The sequence below is a fragment of the Bos indicus genome, chromosome 4, assembly GCF_029378745.1.
Source record: "Bos indicus isolate NIAB-ARS_2022 breed Sahiwal x Tharparkar chromosome 4, NIAB-ARS_B.indTharparkar_mat_pri_1.0, whole genome shotgun sequence".
Taxonomy (NCBI): domain Eukaryota; kingdom Metazoa; phylum Chordata; class Mammalia; order Artiodactyla; family Bovidae; genus Bos; species Bos indicus.
The window spans coordinates 77,440,217-77,456,082 of record NC_091763.1 but is presented as its reverse complement, the minus strand read 5'-3'; the positions used below and the strand labels follow the sequence as shown (position 1 = coordinate 77,456,082).

General features: G+C 51.5%; 1 protein-coding gene across 1 annotated transcript in view; it reads right to left on the bottom strand.

Annotated features, from left to right (window-relative positions):
- The window catches only part of GCK (glucokinase), a 36,904-nt gene extending 27,039 nt beyond the window's left edge, over positions 1–9,865 (bottom strand). The window contains exon 1 of the mRNA XM_019958950.2: positions 9,306–9,865. Within this exon, the coding sequence (XP_019814509.2) occupies positions 9,306–9,350 (45 nt within the window). The 5' untranslated portion in view covers positions 9,351–9,865. The remainder of the gene's footprint in view (positions 1–9,305) is intronic.
- Between the last annotated feature and the right edge of the window lie 6,001 nt (positions 9,866–15,866).

Sequence of the window (15,866 nt, the reverse complement as noted above, 5' to 3'; positions counted from 1 at the left end):
AAGACATTCTAGTCCTTGGAATCTGTGAAACGTGATCTTACATGGCAAAAGGGAGGTGGCAGGTGTTTAAGAACCCTGAGATGGGGAAATGGTCCTGGATTATTTCATGGGCCCAATAACATCATAAGCATCCTTGTAAGTGGTAGGCAGGAATGTCAGAGAAGATGTAACGACAGATTAAGAGGCTGGAGGGAGCAGCTGCCAGCTTTGAAGATGGAAGAAGGGGCCATGAGCCAAGGAATGCACATGGACTCACAAGCCAGAAAGGCCAAGAACATGGACTCTCCTCTAGAACCTGCAGAGGAACTGGCTCTGCTGACACATTGTTTTCAGTCCAGAAGACCCATTTCAGACTCTGACCTCCAGAATCATCAGTTGATAAATTTGCTTTGTTTTAAGCCACTACTTGTGATCCTTTTCTTACAGAAGCTATAAGAAACCCATGCAGAGAGGGACCAGCATTTATATTTTTATCTCAACTATGTGAATATGTGTTCAGTCGTGTACGACTTTTTGCAACCCCATGGACTGTAGCCTAGCAGGCTCCTCTGTCCATGGGATTCTCCAGGCAAGAATAGTAGAGTGGGTTGCCATTTTCCACCGCAGGGGTTCTTCCTGACCCAGTGACTGAACCCACATCTCTTACGTCTCCTGCACTGGCAGACAGATTCTTTACCACTGCACCACCTAGGAATCCTTTTTAGCAACTACTAAATGCATAAAAGTGTCCTCATTAATAAATATAAATCTGAGCAATTGTGCTTCCCAGACATGCTATGAGGGATGAGCAGTGTTTTGGGGTGGGAAGGGATCACCCTACTACATATGTCCCCGGCTGGTGCCCACCTTTATGAGGACTGCCAAGCCTCAGAGTCCCCCAGAGGAGGACTGTACACAGCAGCAGGCGGTCACTGGCCCAGAGCATGGCAGAGAACCTGTGAGGCCTGGCATCCAGACTGAATGGGTCCAGGCTTTCTTGGAAGTCCAGAGGTCTGGCTATATCTCGGCTCTGTAGGTTCCCACCTGTGTGACCTTGGGCACGACCTCTGAGGGGGCCCGATTCATCACAGGCAAATACAGGTATAGAGGTGCACCCCATCTCATGGAGCAGTTTGAGCATAAACTGGCTGGACTACAAAGGAGCAGACCCGGCCACCAGCACCTGCTAGACCAAGGCACCACGTGTGGGCATGTGGACCCTGCTGGACCCAGGCGTCTCAGAGAGAGGGTGCCGGCCACTCTCTCATGTTCCCCCGACACATCCTTCCTTGCCTGAGGTCTCGTGGTGACTTACGAGCATTTGCTTGTACTATGGGATGAGAGGTAGGCCTGTGACAGACCTGGTCAAGCAGGTTGCAGGCAGGTGCCCTCTCTTAGGTGCAGAGGCAGTGAATGTACAGAGGGAGCTGGATGACACAGGGGGAGGGGCTGGCACCCCGCTCTGCAATGCTGCTCCTGTTCCATAAGCTCCTCCTGGGCAGACTCGGGCTCAGTCATTGGAAAACCCGAGTCCTGCTTGATGGTATTTTTTTCACACTACTATTATAATTTCCAAGTGATTTGCTTCTGTCAGTGATGATGTGATTGTGTGTGTGTGTGTATGTGAATAGGGAAACATCCACTATTTCTTTGTAATGGACTGAAATCACCGCACAGTAGTGGGCCCCTTGTGGGCTATTTTAAAAGACATCTATCACCATTCTCACTGACTTTTGCTTTACAAATGTATGCATTGGCTTTTTTCATAGTATGTTCAAGGGACAGCCTGCCTGCAGGTGAGCCTGAGGGGGTTACCCGGGCCAGGGCCAGGGGAAGAAAGCAGGTGCTTTTCCCCAGCACACCAGCCTTGATGTTTTTCCTTGTGTGCATGGACCACAGCCTCATCAGCTGACACAATGCTGCCCTGGAACCTCTGGAGGAAGGGGGACCTTGGCCAGATCCAGGAGCCATGCGGGTCATATACACACATATTTGATGTATATGACATGGGTTTCATGTGAGCCTGTGGATGGGAAAATGATGTCCCAGGACATAGAGTGAGGATACTGTATCTTCTGGAAGAGGGTGTGTCAGGGTGTGGCATCACCTTCCTCCTGCCTGTCTACTTGTGGGACTTCTCTGCCTTCTACTCACAGTGGGAAGCTGTTCTGGAAAGGTCAGCGCTTGGTTACCTAGCATGAGGGGCTCCTCTACTCATCCCTTTGAGAGGAACACACTTAGGGGCTCACACCCCCACAGCAGCCCTGGCAGGCCATAGTACCAGAGGAGAAACTGAGGTCTGGAGGGATTTCAAAGTCACCAAGTCCACCTTGCTAGGGAAGGGAAGAGCAGGTTTGAACCCACAGCCCTACCAGGCACAGGCTGGGAGCAGAGTCCTTGGAGCAGTCCTTGGAGGTGGAGCCAGCCTCCTTCCCTGCTGGGTGCCCAGACTGGTTCTTCTCTTCTGGAAGTGCTAACCAAAGGAGTTCTTTATTTCCTCCCACCCCTCCCCTCCCCTGGGGATGAAGGATGGATCTGCTGGGTCTTCATGGGCAGGAAGCACATCCACCCAGGCCTGTCCCCACTCTCCTGTGGAGGGTCAGCAGAGCTCCCCCCTGGGCAGGATGGCCAGCAGAGTGGGCCTCCACAGGCCCTGCATGAAGGACCGGGGCCCGTGGGGAGCTAGCTCACCACTCCCCAGCATCTATGTGGTTTGCCCAGGGCTTAGGGGTCTGCCAAGCTGTGCTAGGCATGGTCAACTGGATGATCAGCAGGCGTCTACAGGCATTCATCGGACATAAGGCTGTGGTCCTGACTGCACATCCCCAGGCAGGCTGTGCTAGGCCCCTTGGAGGGGTGGGAGCCAAGGAGGCAATGTAGTCAGTGTCCATGCTGGAGCAGTGAGCAGCGCCTTCCTTCATAGAGTAGGGTGGGTGTGGGGATGCTTCCTCCACCCAGAGCCCTAGGGCTCTCAGACAGCATAACTTCAAAAGCTCCTGGTTCCCGGAGTCTCCATCAGATCGCCCTCTGGCCAAACCTCACAGAAGTCTCCACACCCAGCCCATGTGGCACACGCTGCTATTAATCCATTTTAAGGACCAGGCAGGTGAGGCCCAGAGCCACTCAGATCTCACCAGGCCTTGAGGAAGCTGACTCCAGAGCCCGGGCAGGCTCTGCCCTCGCCAGCAGCTGCCTTTGGGCTCATGAAGTCACTGCCTAAGAACAAATTCGCTCGCTGAACCCAGGTCTCCATCACTCACCCCTGTGACTTCAGCAACTCACAGGGCTTCTCTGCCTGCAGAGCCTTCTTTCTGTGACACTAGGGGCAGGACAGCCTCTGAGCACCATCCCCCAGAACAGCCAGTGGTTGAGCATCGGGCAGACCTGGCCGGTGGGGACCTGGGACCAAGGACCTGTCTCTGGGGCCCTTCCCCTCTGTGAGACTGTGGCTTGGGCCCAGCACTGGGTGGTGGTGGTAGGGAGGTGGTACTTGGAGCACTCCTCCCCTGCCCCTGCCCCGACCTGGGCAGGTATTAGCCAAGGAAGCAGAGCAGAGGTGGACTAAGATGCATGAGGAGCATGGGAAGGGATTGGGGATCAAGAGTAAGGCAGGACGACTGCAGGGGGGCCTGAGGAATTGGGGTCCAGGGGATGCTAGCCGCCCACCTTGAAAGGTGAGCTCTCTGGTATGGCCAGCCCCCACACCTGGCCCCTCGTCCCCCTTACCCCGCAGGATCGCTCTTGGTCCAGGAACACCCTCCAACCTTCGTGGCCTCTGGAGCCCCGCTCCTTCCACTGCCCCTTCCCAGTTACCTCCCTGCAGCCTAGCTTATGGCTGGTGCAGTTCCTGCTGAATCCAGCTGCTGGTGGGACCCCCAGCATCCAGCTCAAGGAGCCTGTGGGAAGATTCAGAGCTGGAGCACCCTGGCCCACCCCAGCCCTCAGGAGGACAGCCAGGACCTCTGGCATCGATGGCTGGAGGAGGATGAGCCAGACTGGCCTTTTCAGGGGTCAGGGAGAGGCCTGGACCAGAAGCTCAACTCTCTTGGAAAGGAGAGTCCAAGACCAAAGAGAGGAAATGTGAACACTTGTCCAAAAAGCAAAAGAAGACACCCCCCTCCCCCCAAAAAAGCCATCATCTGAGTCAGGGGGAAGTGGTCCATTTTCTGGGGTAGAAGGTACATCTCTTTCCAGATCAAAACCCCGCTTTTTATGAAACATGCCAGATGGGTTTAAACCTCACTAAGAAAAGGGGAGGCTAGAGCTAGTGCTGTAGCTATATTTGAAGCGTGAGTGGCTTCAGTGAGGGATTCCTTGAGCAGAAGTAAACAAACAGAAATGGATCCTCACCAGGCACGTGTACTTACTGGAACTTAGTCCCATAAAACAGGCTTCTGCAAATAGCTCGATGGCCTGTACACAAACTGGTCGCCAGGAAACGGCTGCTCTTTCAGAAATAAAGGGATAGAATACATGGCCCAAGAGAAGAGGTGGCAGCGGTCAGAGCACCAGGGGCCTTGGCTGACGCCAAGCAGCTTCCCCAGAGGCCCTCAGAGGCTGAGGAGGGAAGGGGCCTGGGACAGGAGGGTGTGGGCCCAGGGACACCCCGGCCTGAGTACAGCAGAGGTGTAGAGGAGGGGCCAAGGGGATTCCAGTCTGGGAGGGACCTGGGCAGAGGCAGACCCAGACCTGAGGGGGTGGTGTGGAAGGGAGGGGGTTTGGGGAGGAAAAGGGGGCCTCTTTTCACTGTGTGTCCAGCCAGAGAAAGAGAGACAAAGAGACAGAGAGAGACACACAGAGATGAAGAGACAGAAAGACAGGAGAAGGAGAGAGACAGAAAAACAGAGAGAAAGAGAGACAGAGGAAGAGACAGACAGACAGACACATACACACACAGAATTGTATTGTCCTTAGGATCAGTATCTACCTGAGAAGGGAAGGGAGATGAAGGTGGAGGGGAGGGCCCAGGCTTGCCCCTCTGACATAAGATTGGGGGAGCATTCCAGAACCTTCCCTGGAGGGCCTCCCTTCACCACAAGTCTCATCTCTCTTGCTGCAGGGTGGTTTCAGGGCAGCTCTGCAGAAACCGAGGGAGGAGGCCGAGAGCACTCTGTGCCTCTCTCTCTCTTCCTCTCTCTTCCCCTCTCTCTCTCAGCCCGTCTGCCCTCCGGTCCTGCTCTTGCAGAAGCAGGCATGGGCCTCGCCGGGTCCATACTGCCTCTCACTGCTGGGTCCCCTTGGCCTGCTCCCGACCCCAGAAACCCCAGACGACAACGCCTCTCTGGAGCAGGGAGATGTTCGGAATTCTAATTCTGTTTCGGAGGCACCTGGACCCTGGGGCCTGGGATGCAGGCGGCTTGCTCAGCTCTCCTGGAGCAGTCTCTGCTTCATAGTCTGCCAGCCCAGCCCGGCTGCGGGACCGCAGGGACAGCGTGTCACATGCTCAGAGCCAGCAGCTCCTGCTTGAGAGGGGCCCAGGGCAGGCAGGCATGGCCCCAGCCCCCACTGCTGAATCCACAGTTTACTGGGTCACAAGAACCCTGTCGCCCCATGCTCAGGGTCTTATCACCACTCTGTTCAGTGGAGCCATCTGCTCCTCCCCACGCTGGCCCCTCTGCAACACATCTGCTTGGGGGCCACCTGGACCTTTGTGTCCTCCTGAGCATTTGGCAGTAGTAGGGCCTCCAGCCAGCTCAGGGGGCAGGGGCCCAGATAGGCTGGGACAAGTCCTGCGGGGAAACTGGGAGAGCGTGCCTGCCGAGTGATGCACCCTCACTCCATCTCTGAGCCTTCTGCTTCAGCAGCAAAGTGCCCAGGGCAGCTGTGGAGGCTGAATGAAGAAAGGTCCACCCCCTCCCTGGCTCTACACCCATCCCCAGGGCTATAGCCTGAATCGTGTTCCCTCAAACCCATATGCCAAAGCCCTAACCCCCAGTGTATAGTATCAGGGTGTGGGCCCTTTGGGAAATGATCAGAATTAGGTGAGGTCATGAGTGGAGCCCCCACAAGAGGAAGAAACCAGCATGCTCTCTCTTACCTCTGCATCCCCCTTCCACTGTGTGAAGACCCAACAATAAAGAAGCTGTCTGCAAGCCAAGAAGTGAGCCTGCCCCAGAAGCTGACCATGCTGGCACCCTGATCTCAGACTTCCGTCTTCAGAACTGTGAGGAAGCAATGTCTGTTGGTTAAGTCACCTGGTCGACGGTATTTTGTTTTGGCCCCTGGGCAGACTAAAACACATGGAGGGTCACCTCCCCAGTTTTTCTCCTGAAAAGTGCTCCCCAAATCCACTACACACAGCCAACTATACGGGCTATGGAGCCCCCATCCCTCCTACCCATCAGCAGAGGGGCACAGATGAGAGAGGGTAAAGAATAGACCAGAAACTTCCAAGAGGGCTCCAAGAACCCAATCTGAGGCCACTCAGAAGTGGTGGCCATCAAGAGATAGAACTCTATAGCAACCTAAATGTCCACTGACAGATGACCAGGTAAAGAAGATGTGGCTGGCGTGTGTGTGCTCACTCGCTCAGTCGTGTCCGACTCTTTGCAACCCCTCGGACTGTAGCCCGCCAGGCTCCTCTGTCCACGGGCTTATCCTGGCAAGAATACTGGAGTGGGTTGCCATTTCCTCCTCCAGGGGATCTTCCTGACCCAGGGGTCAAATCCGAGTCTCTTGCGGCTTCTGGGTTTGCAGGCAGATTCTTTATCACTGGGCCACCTGGGAAGCCCTAAAGAAGATGTGGTACATATACAATGGAATACTACTCAGCCATAAAAAAGATTAAAAATAATGCCACTTTGTAGCAACAAGGATAGACCTAGAGATTATCACACTAAGTGAAGTAAATCAATCAAAGACAAATATCACGTATGATATCACTTACATGTGGAATCTAAAAAAATAATACACATGAACTAACTTACAAAACAAAAATAGACTCACTGGCATAGAAAACAAACATATGGTTACCAAAGAGGAAAAGAGAGGGAGGGAGGGAGGGGTAAATCAGGAAATGGGGATTAACAGATACACACTACTATATAAAAAATAAAAACAAGGATCTACTGTATAGCATCAGAAACTATATTTAATATCTTATAATAACCTATAATGGAAAAGAACATGAAAAAGGATATATATATTCAGTCCAAGGAATTCTCCAGGCCAGAATACTGGAATGGGTAGCCTTTCCCTTCTCCAGGGGATCCTCCCAACCCAGAGATTGAACCCAGGTCTCCCACTTCGCAGGTGGATTCTTTACCAGCTGAGTCACAAGGGAAGCCTATATATATATATATCTGAATCACTTTGCTGTATACCTGAACTAATACAAATAAAAAAATTCTTTAAAAAAAAGAAAAAGATATTTTTAACCTATCTATAGATGATGAAATTATAGAGAAAAAGATAGAGCTCCATGCCAAGGGAATGACTCAGGGTGTTGAGGTTCCAAGGCCACAGGCTGGAGACGAGGGCAAGCGGCATCATAGGAGCAGGCCTGCTCCCAAGGAGCTCTAGAAGAACTATGTATGAAGCTGCCATGCCCCCGGGGAAGCCACTGAAAATGGTACTGAGGCCACACACTCCTGCGAATTATAGAGGAAGATCCCAGGTGATCTGAGATGTCAGCATAGGCAAGAGGCACCAGGGAACAGAAAGAGCAAAACCAGCCACACTTGAGGTCCCTCCAACGCAACCAGAACGCTCTCCTTCTGGGAGCCTGCAGCGGATACAGCCCCAGCCAACCTGCTGGGGACAATTTTGAAATTGCTTACTGCTCCAGGCCAAATGGCTTGTGTTGGGGATAGCATTTCCCGGGGGTGCAGGGCTGGACCTGGGCGGGCCTGGCAGCAAAACATCAAACCCTTAGGATGGCCCTGAAACCAAGCTGAAGCTTCCAGGCTCCCAGACAAGAGGTGGGCCCTCTGGGCAGCCGGGACAGACTGGAGGGGTGTGCACATGGCCAACAGCCCCCGCCTCCCTTGTCTGGCCCTGGCAGCCTGCTGACTGGCGCTGTAAGGGCAGCCAGCACAGGCCTGAGACCAGTGAACAAATCAGCAGTACTTGGGCCCTCTTTCTTTGGAAATTTGGCATTTTGCTCATCAGAATTTTTTGCATTGATTTTTGATTCTTTAGAATTTGCATTAAAATATTTATCTTGATGATTGATGTTTCTGGTGCCCCCTTAAAGCATGGGCCAGAGGAGGGGCCTCCTTCTCCTCTTGGCCCTGACAAGGCTGTCAGTGACCCACATCCCCCCACTGCTCTGGAGCGAACCAGCACCCCACGAATGTGGGATTTACCATGGGGAGCATTGTGTCCCCAAGACAAACAAGAAAGGAGCATGGGCCAGCCCCTGTCTGATGTGGTGGACTCCCCACAGCAGGCCACAGGCCCCACCTCTCCCTGCCACTGTGCCAACTCTCTGCTTGTGCCGAAGACCCCATCTCCCTTCTCTCCAGCTGGCCCCCATGGCCCCTCCACCTAGGATCTCTCATCCAAACTCCGGCCAGAACCCCGGTGACCAGCAGATGCGGGCTTCCTGCTGCCTGCAGCTTGTGGGCGCCCTGACCTGGGCTGGTTGTTTTTCTCCTAACATCATTAGCTCTGCCAGGAGCAGAACCAGTCCAGTGTTTATGCTGACCTCGTCATTTCACAGAAGAAGGAAAAGAAAAGACATGTGAGGGGGAAACCATGCCAAAGGCACTGGATCCGGGCCCTCTCCCCCATTTCCCCTGCCCCGCCTGGCTGAGGGGAGCAGGCAGGCGCTCCCCTCCACCCTGTCACCAGTTCTGGATCCTTTCCTCACTGCTTGGGCACAGAGCTGGCTCACAGGATGTCTGGATTTTTCTTTGTTTTGGAAAAAGTAACTGCTCTCCACTTCTTACCAGGAGCAACGGTTCTTAGGCTTAAGTGATTCTTGTGGGGAGGTGCGGACATCTGAGAGCTCTCACGATGTCTGTTGAGTCTTGCCTCGTGGCTAGGTAGTTGGTTCTGCCCCTAAGGTCCCACATCCCCCCACCCCCCCCCAGCTGGGGTTTTAAATTCCCCAGACCCTCTACCCAACAGGGGTCACTTCCCAGGCCTCCTGGCAGTCCAGCCCTGTGACAGGTCACAGGGCTGGACTCTAGAGCAGCAGGGAGAGGACTCAGAGTGCCCAACCAAGTCAGTGCCCCACAATTCACTCCCAGCAGATTGTCCCTAAAGCGCCTGCGCATACACTCAGCTACGGAGGCACAAACACTTGGTCAAGTTAAACAAACCACTGAATGCGAGAACATGGAAGAAACTCTTCTAGAAAAATGAACGTGGCAGAGAGCTACCTTTTCCTTCTTGGAGATCTCCATCCTGGCTCTGTCATCCAGCATTTGTACCGCAGCCAGCCCAGAGGAGCTGGGACCCCTCAGCGTTCCTCGACAGGCTTCCAAGGTGAAATATCCCCGGCCTTCTCCTAACCAAGGGTAACGGCTGGCCCAGGTATCTGGTTGAGTATGGTCCACCTTCTGGCTGGTTTCTGGCTTGATGTTCAATCACAGAGTTTCCTCCTTTTCATTGTTCTCCAGCTTTCTCTCCTGGGTCATAGTCAGGACCTTTCCCCACTGAGGCCTTGTCAGGCTAGGTATGGTCGGGGGAGGACCATTGCTGGGCTCCCAGGGCTGGTCAGCTTTCTCTTCGGGCTGTGCTGAGCTGTGACGGCGTGGTGCTCTCTAAACAGATTCAGCAGAAAAGGTCCTCCTTCCTCCGGTGTCTGGGGGACAGCCTTTGAGTCATGAGGCTGCAGACGACTGTGCGTCTCTCACACACCAACCTGCTTCCCTGAGGCTCAGTCACCGCCCAACACTTCCTGCTCCGACCAGGTGTGGAGTGGGGAATTCTCCTGCCAGGGCTTTCTGTGCTCCTGTGAGGGCCCACGCTGCCATGACAACCAGGAGCAGGCCTCTGTGCTCACGCCCTCTGGCCTCTGCAGGGCTGACCATCCTGTCATTAGAGCTGCCATGCAGAAAACTGGGTCTGATGGCAAAAGGCCTCCATCTTGACATCACCATAGCGACAGCCCGATCGCCTTATCGCTGTAGACTTTGCCACCTGTCCAGTTACCAGGGGAGACTCAGAGGGTCTTCCAAACTCATGTTCTAAGGGGGAGAGTCCCTGGGGTCTGGGAACCAGAGGAGAGGGGATGGGTGGCTTAGCCACTGGCATGGCCACACGTGCTCAGACCACTCTCAAGCTTGGTCACTGCCTTCCCTGCCTACCATCTGGAAATCCGAGCTCCACTAGTATCCAGCAGAGGGAGCAAGGAGGAGTGGCCAGGGAGAACTCTCCAAATGGATCCACTGTAACATTTTTAAGCCACTTATGTACTGATGGTCATCTGGGTAGTTTCAGTTTTTCTCCATTGCAAATCTTGGTCTTTTAACCAGAGTCAACACATGCATGTGATTCTTCTGGATGGTTCCTAGAGGCTGAATTTCTAGGTCAGATGCTGGGCACATTTTAGGATTGCTCGCAGAGGACTACATTACCCCCTCAAATGGCTTCATGGTTCCATGCTGGCCAATCCATGAGTTGATGAATCTTTATAACTTTTACTTATCTGTTGTGTTTCATTATCATTTAAATTGCAAAGTGCTGGACACCTTTTCATATGTTTATATGTTTATTGTATTTCTTTTTCTAAGGATGATTTGTTTTTATTACGTAACTATTTTGTTATTAAATTGTCTTCTACTTTTCAGTTTGTATTAACTATTTTTATATTCCATCCATAATTACTAATAATCCTTTGTTTTGTTAAATATGCTATAATACCTGTGAGTATGGTTTCAGTGTGTTTGCCCTCTGATGCCCTCTTGCAACACCTACCGTCTTACTTGGGTTTCTCTTACCTTGGGCGTGGGGTATCTCTTCACGGCTGCTCCAGCAAAGCGCAGCCATTGCTCCTTACCTTGGACAAGGGGTATCTCCTCATCGCCGCCCTTCCTGACCTTCAATGTGGGATAGCTCCTCTAGGCCCTCCTGCGCCCGCGCAGCCACGGCTCCTTGGACGTGGGGTTGGTCCCCCCGGCCACCGCCCCTGGCCTCGGTCGTGCGGTTGCTCCTCCCCGCCGCTGCCCTTGGCCTCAGGCTTAGGGGCGTGGGGTAGCTCCTCCCACCCGTGGTGTTGGAGAAGACTCTTGAGAGTCCCTTGGACTGCAAGGAGATCCAACCAGTCCATTCTGAAGGAGATCAGTCCTGGGATTTCTTTGGAAGGAATGATGCTAAAGCTGAAACTCCAGTACTTTGGCCACCTCATGCAAAGAGTTGACTCATTGGAAAAGACTCTGATGCTGGGAGGGATTGGGGGCAGGAGGAGAAGGGGACGACAGAGGATGAGATGGCTGGATGGCATCACTGACTCGATGGACGTGAGTCTCAGTGAACTCCGGGAGTTGGTGATGGACAGGGAGGCCTGGCGTGCTGCGATTCATGGGGTAGCAAAGAGTCAGACACGACTGAGCAACTGATCTGATCTGATCTGATAATACCTGTCCCCCATCTATTGTGATCAAGCACATGGCTTGATCACTGATGTCTTTCATCACACAGTATTTCTTTTTTTATGAATCTTATTCCTTGCTTTGTTTTGTGAAGCTCTTGTCTTATTAAGAAAAGCATTTTCCACTCAAATTAGAAAAATGTTGTTCCACATTTCCTTCTAATATTTTCCCGATTTGTTTATGTTCAGCACTTTTTGTCCCTCTAATTAGTGCATAATTTGAGGGTAGGAGTCTAATGAGTTTGAGCAGGCTCCAGGAGTTGGTGATGGACAGGGAAGCCTGGCGTGCTGCAGTCCATGGGGTTGCAAAGAGTCAGACATGACTGAGCGACTGAACTGAACTGAATTGAACTGAGTCTAATACTCGTTGGCTAGCCTTTTCCCACTGACTTGTGTTGTTGACTGCACCACAGTGTGTGCTCCATCGTTGTATCTCTCTGTTGTGAGGGGCAGTTCAGCTCCGGTCACCTTGCAGGTGTGCGCATAGGCTAAGTCTGAAGCACAGCAGCCGAAGCACTTTGCTGTGTTCCAGGAAGTGAAGCTGGACGTGGGAGGAGCTGTGCCAAGGCCACGTCACGAGGCTCTCCTCTCCACCTGCCCAGGAAGCATCCAGTGGGGTTTCCCCTCCTCTCTGATTCTGAGATGTGAGGCTTTCTGCCCCAGCCCCTCAGCATGTAGCTGCCATCTTGACTGGGCTCCCAGCCAGAGGTAACGCCTTGGGGTGACCTGAGGAGCAGGCACCCTGCCTCTTTGGTTGAGTATCATCCTTTCCGGTACATGGGACAAGGATGGAAAGCAGCACCTTTGGGTGCTCTTCTCTTTCTTTCCTTCTTTTTCTTTTTTATGTTGCTGCCCATGTCAGTAACAAATTGTATGAATGTAAAAATGACTCTTAGAACTCTGCCTGTCCTGTCTTAGCCCCAGAGTTGTCTATGAACTAGACGTCTCTCTGTCCATTCCTGTGGATACCACACTCTTTCAGTCAGCATAACTTTTTAGCTTTTTTTTTATATCTTTTGGAACAAACATCTCCCTTTTTTTCCCTACAAAAAATTTTTTTTTACCATAAGCCTCTTATCTTTCATATAAACCTTAAAATCTACTCATCCCATTTCACTAAAATAATGCTGCTGATAATTGCACTGGAGAGGCATTGAATTTGTGGATTAGGAGATTTTAGAGAACTGACATCTTTATAACATCAAGTCTTCTCATTCAGAATTTGGTACATGCCACATTTGCTTAGGTCTTCTTTTATGCCCTTCAGCTTTATTATTTTTCTCTTATAGATAAATAAATTTCTTATTAGATTTATTCCTAAACAAAGGAAATATATTTAATAGGAGAAGGAGAAATTGTCATTATAACTACTATTGATTAAAATGTTTATGATTGACAAAGTACTTTGGTATTCATTATGTCATTTGATCAGATAATCTTGAGGCAGTGGTATTATTTTCACCACTTTTTTCCCCCATTACTTACAGATAAGTTCACTGAGACTGGGGAAGTTCAAGAATTGGGCTGGAAAGAACTGTGATGTTCACCATCCCCCAAGGACAAGAGACAAGGCAATCCTCTTGCAGAGCCCTGCCCTCCCTGGCCACAGTTGATATGTTACCTAATCCAAGGGCAGCCATACACTGCACACTGGTCAGAGCCTTGGGGGTGGCCCCACAGGAGACATTTACCCAACAGGGACTACTTGAAACAACAGGTTGTAATTTGGAGGTCTCAAAAGGGCAAATCTCTGAGCATTCAAGTCTCCAAAGTAAAGTCCTGCATCCTGAAGTATCTGTGGAGCAGGAGGGGAGGGAGCAGCTCCCTTTGCTTCCCCTCTCCCCCACCCAGGTCCGGGTGTTTCAGCCCTTCACTCTGCTAAACCCCCATCACCTATGCCTCTCACCAATTTAAACCTTTCCACCTTGGTTGCTGCTGCTGCTGCTGCTAAGTCAAGTCAGTCATGTCCGACTCTGTGCGACCCCATAGACGGCAGCCCAACAGGCTCCTCTGTCCCTGGGATTCTCCAGGCAAGAATACTGGAGTGGGTTGCCATTTCCTTCTCCAATGCATGAAAGTGAAAGTGAAGTCGCTCAGTTATGTCAGACTCTTAGTGATCCCATGGACTGCAGCCTACCAGGCTCCTCCATCCATGGGGTTCTCCAGGCAAGAGTACTGGAGTGGGGTGCCATTGCCTTCTCCATCCACCTTGGTTAGTATCTCCCATTTTTTGTCCTTCTCCTGCTCTCTTTCTGTCATTTTAGTGGAGTTCATATAAACATACTTATTTCATCTTCTATGTTTAACCAGAAATTTGTACCTACAGTTTGAGGTTCACTGACCTTTTTCATCTGAGCAAATCCCATTGCTTCTCCCAAGCCTTAAACACGTAAGTCTTGGACTGTGCCCTGGTTAGATAGCCTACCCTGTGGTCTGCATTGATTGCCTGAGGCCTGGGTTAGGTGCCCAACTGTAGACCAATCTCTGAGGCAGTAGGGAAGGCCTTGCATTGATTGGCTCAGACTTTCTGGCACCCACGTGCTAGCAGGGACGCAGAGCTTCAGAGGGTGGAAAGGTTGGGGAAAGGGAGGAGACAGAAGGGGATGGAAGAGGCTGTGGAGGGGGCTTGCAGTCCTCTCAGTAGCTTGTGGTTTTAGATTCTTCATAGTGCCTTTTCCTTTGTGATGTCTCCCATTCTGCTTTCTGCTCTCAGAGGTCCTGGGGACCAGGATGGTGCAAGGCCCAGACTCCTCTTTTGTGGTGGCCGGCTCTGTCCCTCTTGTTCCACCTCCATCTGCCTCCCTGCCTTCCTTCCTATTCTGCAGAATTTCTCCCACTTTTTTGTGCAGGTCAGCGCCATAGTGGTTTTACCACTATGCTTCAGGTGCTTCAGGTCAAGTCACTAGTCTAAATGACTGTGTATCCAGCGTGGGCTCTGTATCCATCCTTAGATGCAGAGCAGGGAAGCAGTGCCTGGTGTTGCAAATATAGATCCTGGCAAGGCAATTCTGAGGGGGCCTGTCCCTCTATTCAGGGAACTCCCAGCTGGGTTCTGTCTTCCTTGGCTGTGATCACTTCCTGCCCACTGCCTCCAGGTAAACCTTCTCATAGTGTACCCCGTCCCCTCCTGCTCTGACATCTTCTGTTCCCTTTGGGCTGGTGGCAGTGCTGTGTCTGGGTCTGTCTTCCCTGTGGCCTGGAGAACCTGGTGGAAGCACAGGACAGGTGAGTAAGTGGTCATGGGAGTGAGCAGCATCCCTGGAGACTGAGTCTGCTAGTCGACCCTGGTGGATAGCATCAGGTCCGTGCTCCTTAGACTTGGTAAGCTACTAAGAAAAAATTCTCCTCTGCTTTCTTTGGTTCTCCAGCTGGGCCAAACACTGACAGTAACATGAGAAATGCATACAGGTTTTATTTAAAATTTTAGTTGCATATAGGAGACTTCACAAGAGAATAAAGACCCAAAGAAGTGATGAGAAAAAAAGCATTTATACTTTTATCTTTTTTTAAAAAAAGCAATAAATTTGTGAAGAATTGAAAGGACAATGGTGTTGGGTAGGGAGAGTAAATTGCAGAGAAGTGACTAAAGAAGATGAGTGTTGGTTCAAAATAATATGTCAAAGCAGCATATTTAAGATGACATGCTCTGAACTCTTTTAGAAGCCTGACTACATTGATGGCCCCTTTCAAGGCCCCTTTCCTGGGTAATCTGTGGAGGCTGGTGTTAGGCTTATAGTGAACACAGCCCTACTGCCCTAGCCTTGACTGGCCACACAAGGGGGTATGGGGACTGAGGCCACTGAATGGCTGGGTTTCCCCCCTGGGCTGGGCCTCCTGGGGTATGCCCCTCAGCCTGCCCTTTTTTTTTTTTTTTTAATATTTACTTGTTTATTTGTTTGGCTGTGTCGGGTCTTAGCTGTGGCATGCGGGATCTTTGTTGAGTCATGCAGACTCTCCAGTTGTGGCACAAACGCTCAGTAGTTGAAGTACATGGGCTTAGTTGCTCTGTGGCCTGTGGGATCTTAGTTCCCCACCCAGAGGTCAAACCCAAGGGAAAGTCAGCCACTGTTTCCACTGTTTCCCCATCTATCTGCCATGAAGTGATGGGACCGGATGCCATGATCTTAGTTTTCTGAATGCTGAGCTTTAAGCCAACTTTTTCACTCTCCTCTTTCACTTTCATCAAGAGGCTCTTTAGTTCCTCTTCACTTTCTGCCATAAGGGGGGAAACCCTGCTTTGCAAGGTGGATTCTTAACCACTGCACCACCAGGAACGTCCCTCTGCCAGCTATTATCTGGCTTCCTAGAGGCTTCTGCTGTCCAGCTAAATTGAGTACCTTCTGTGAGC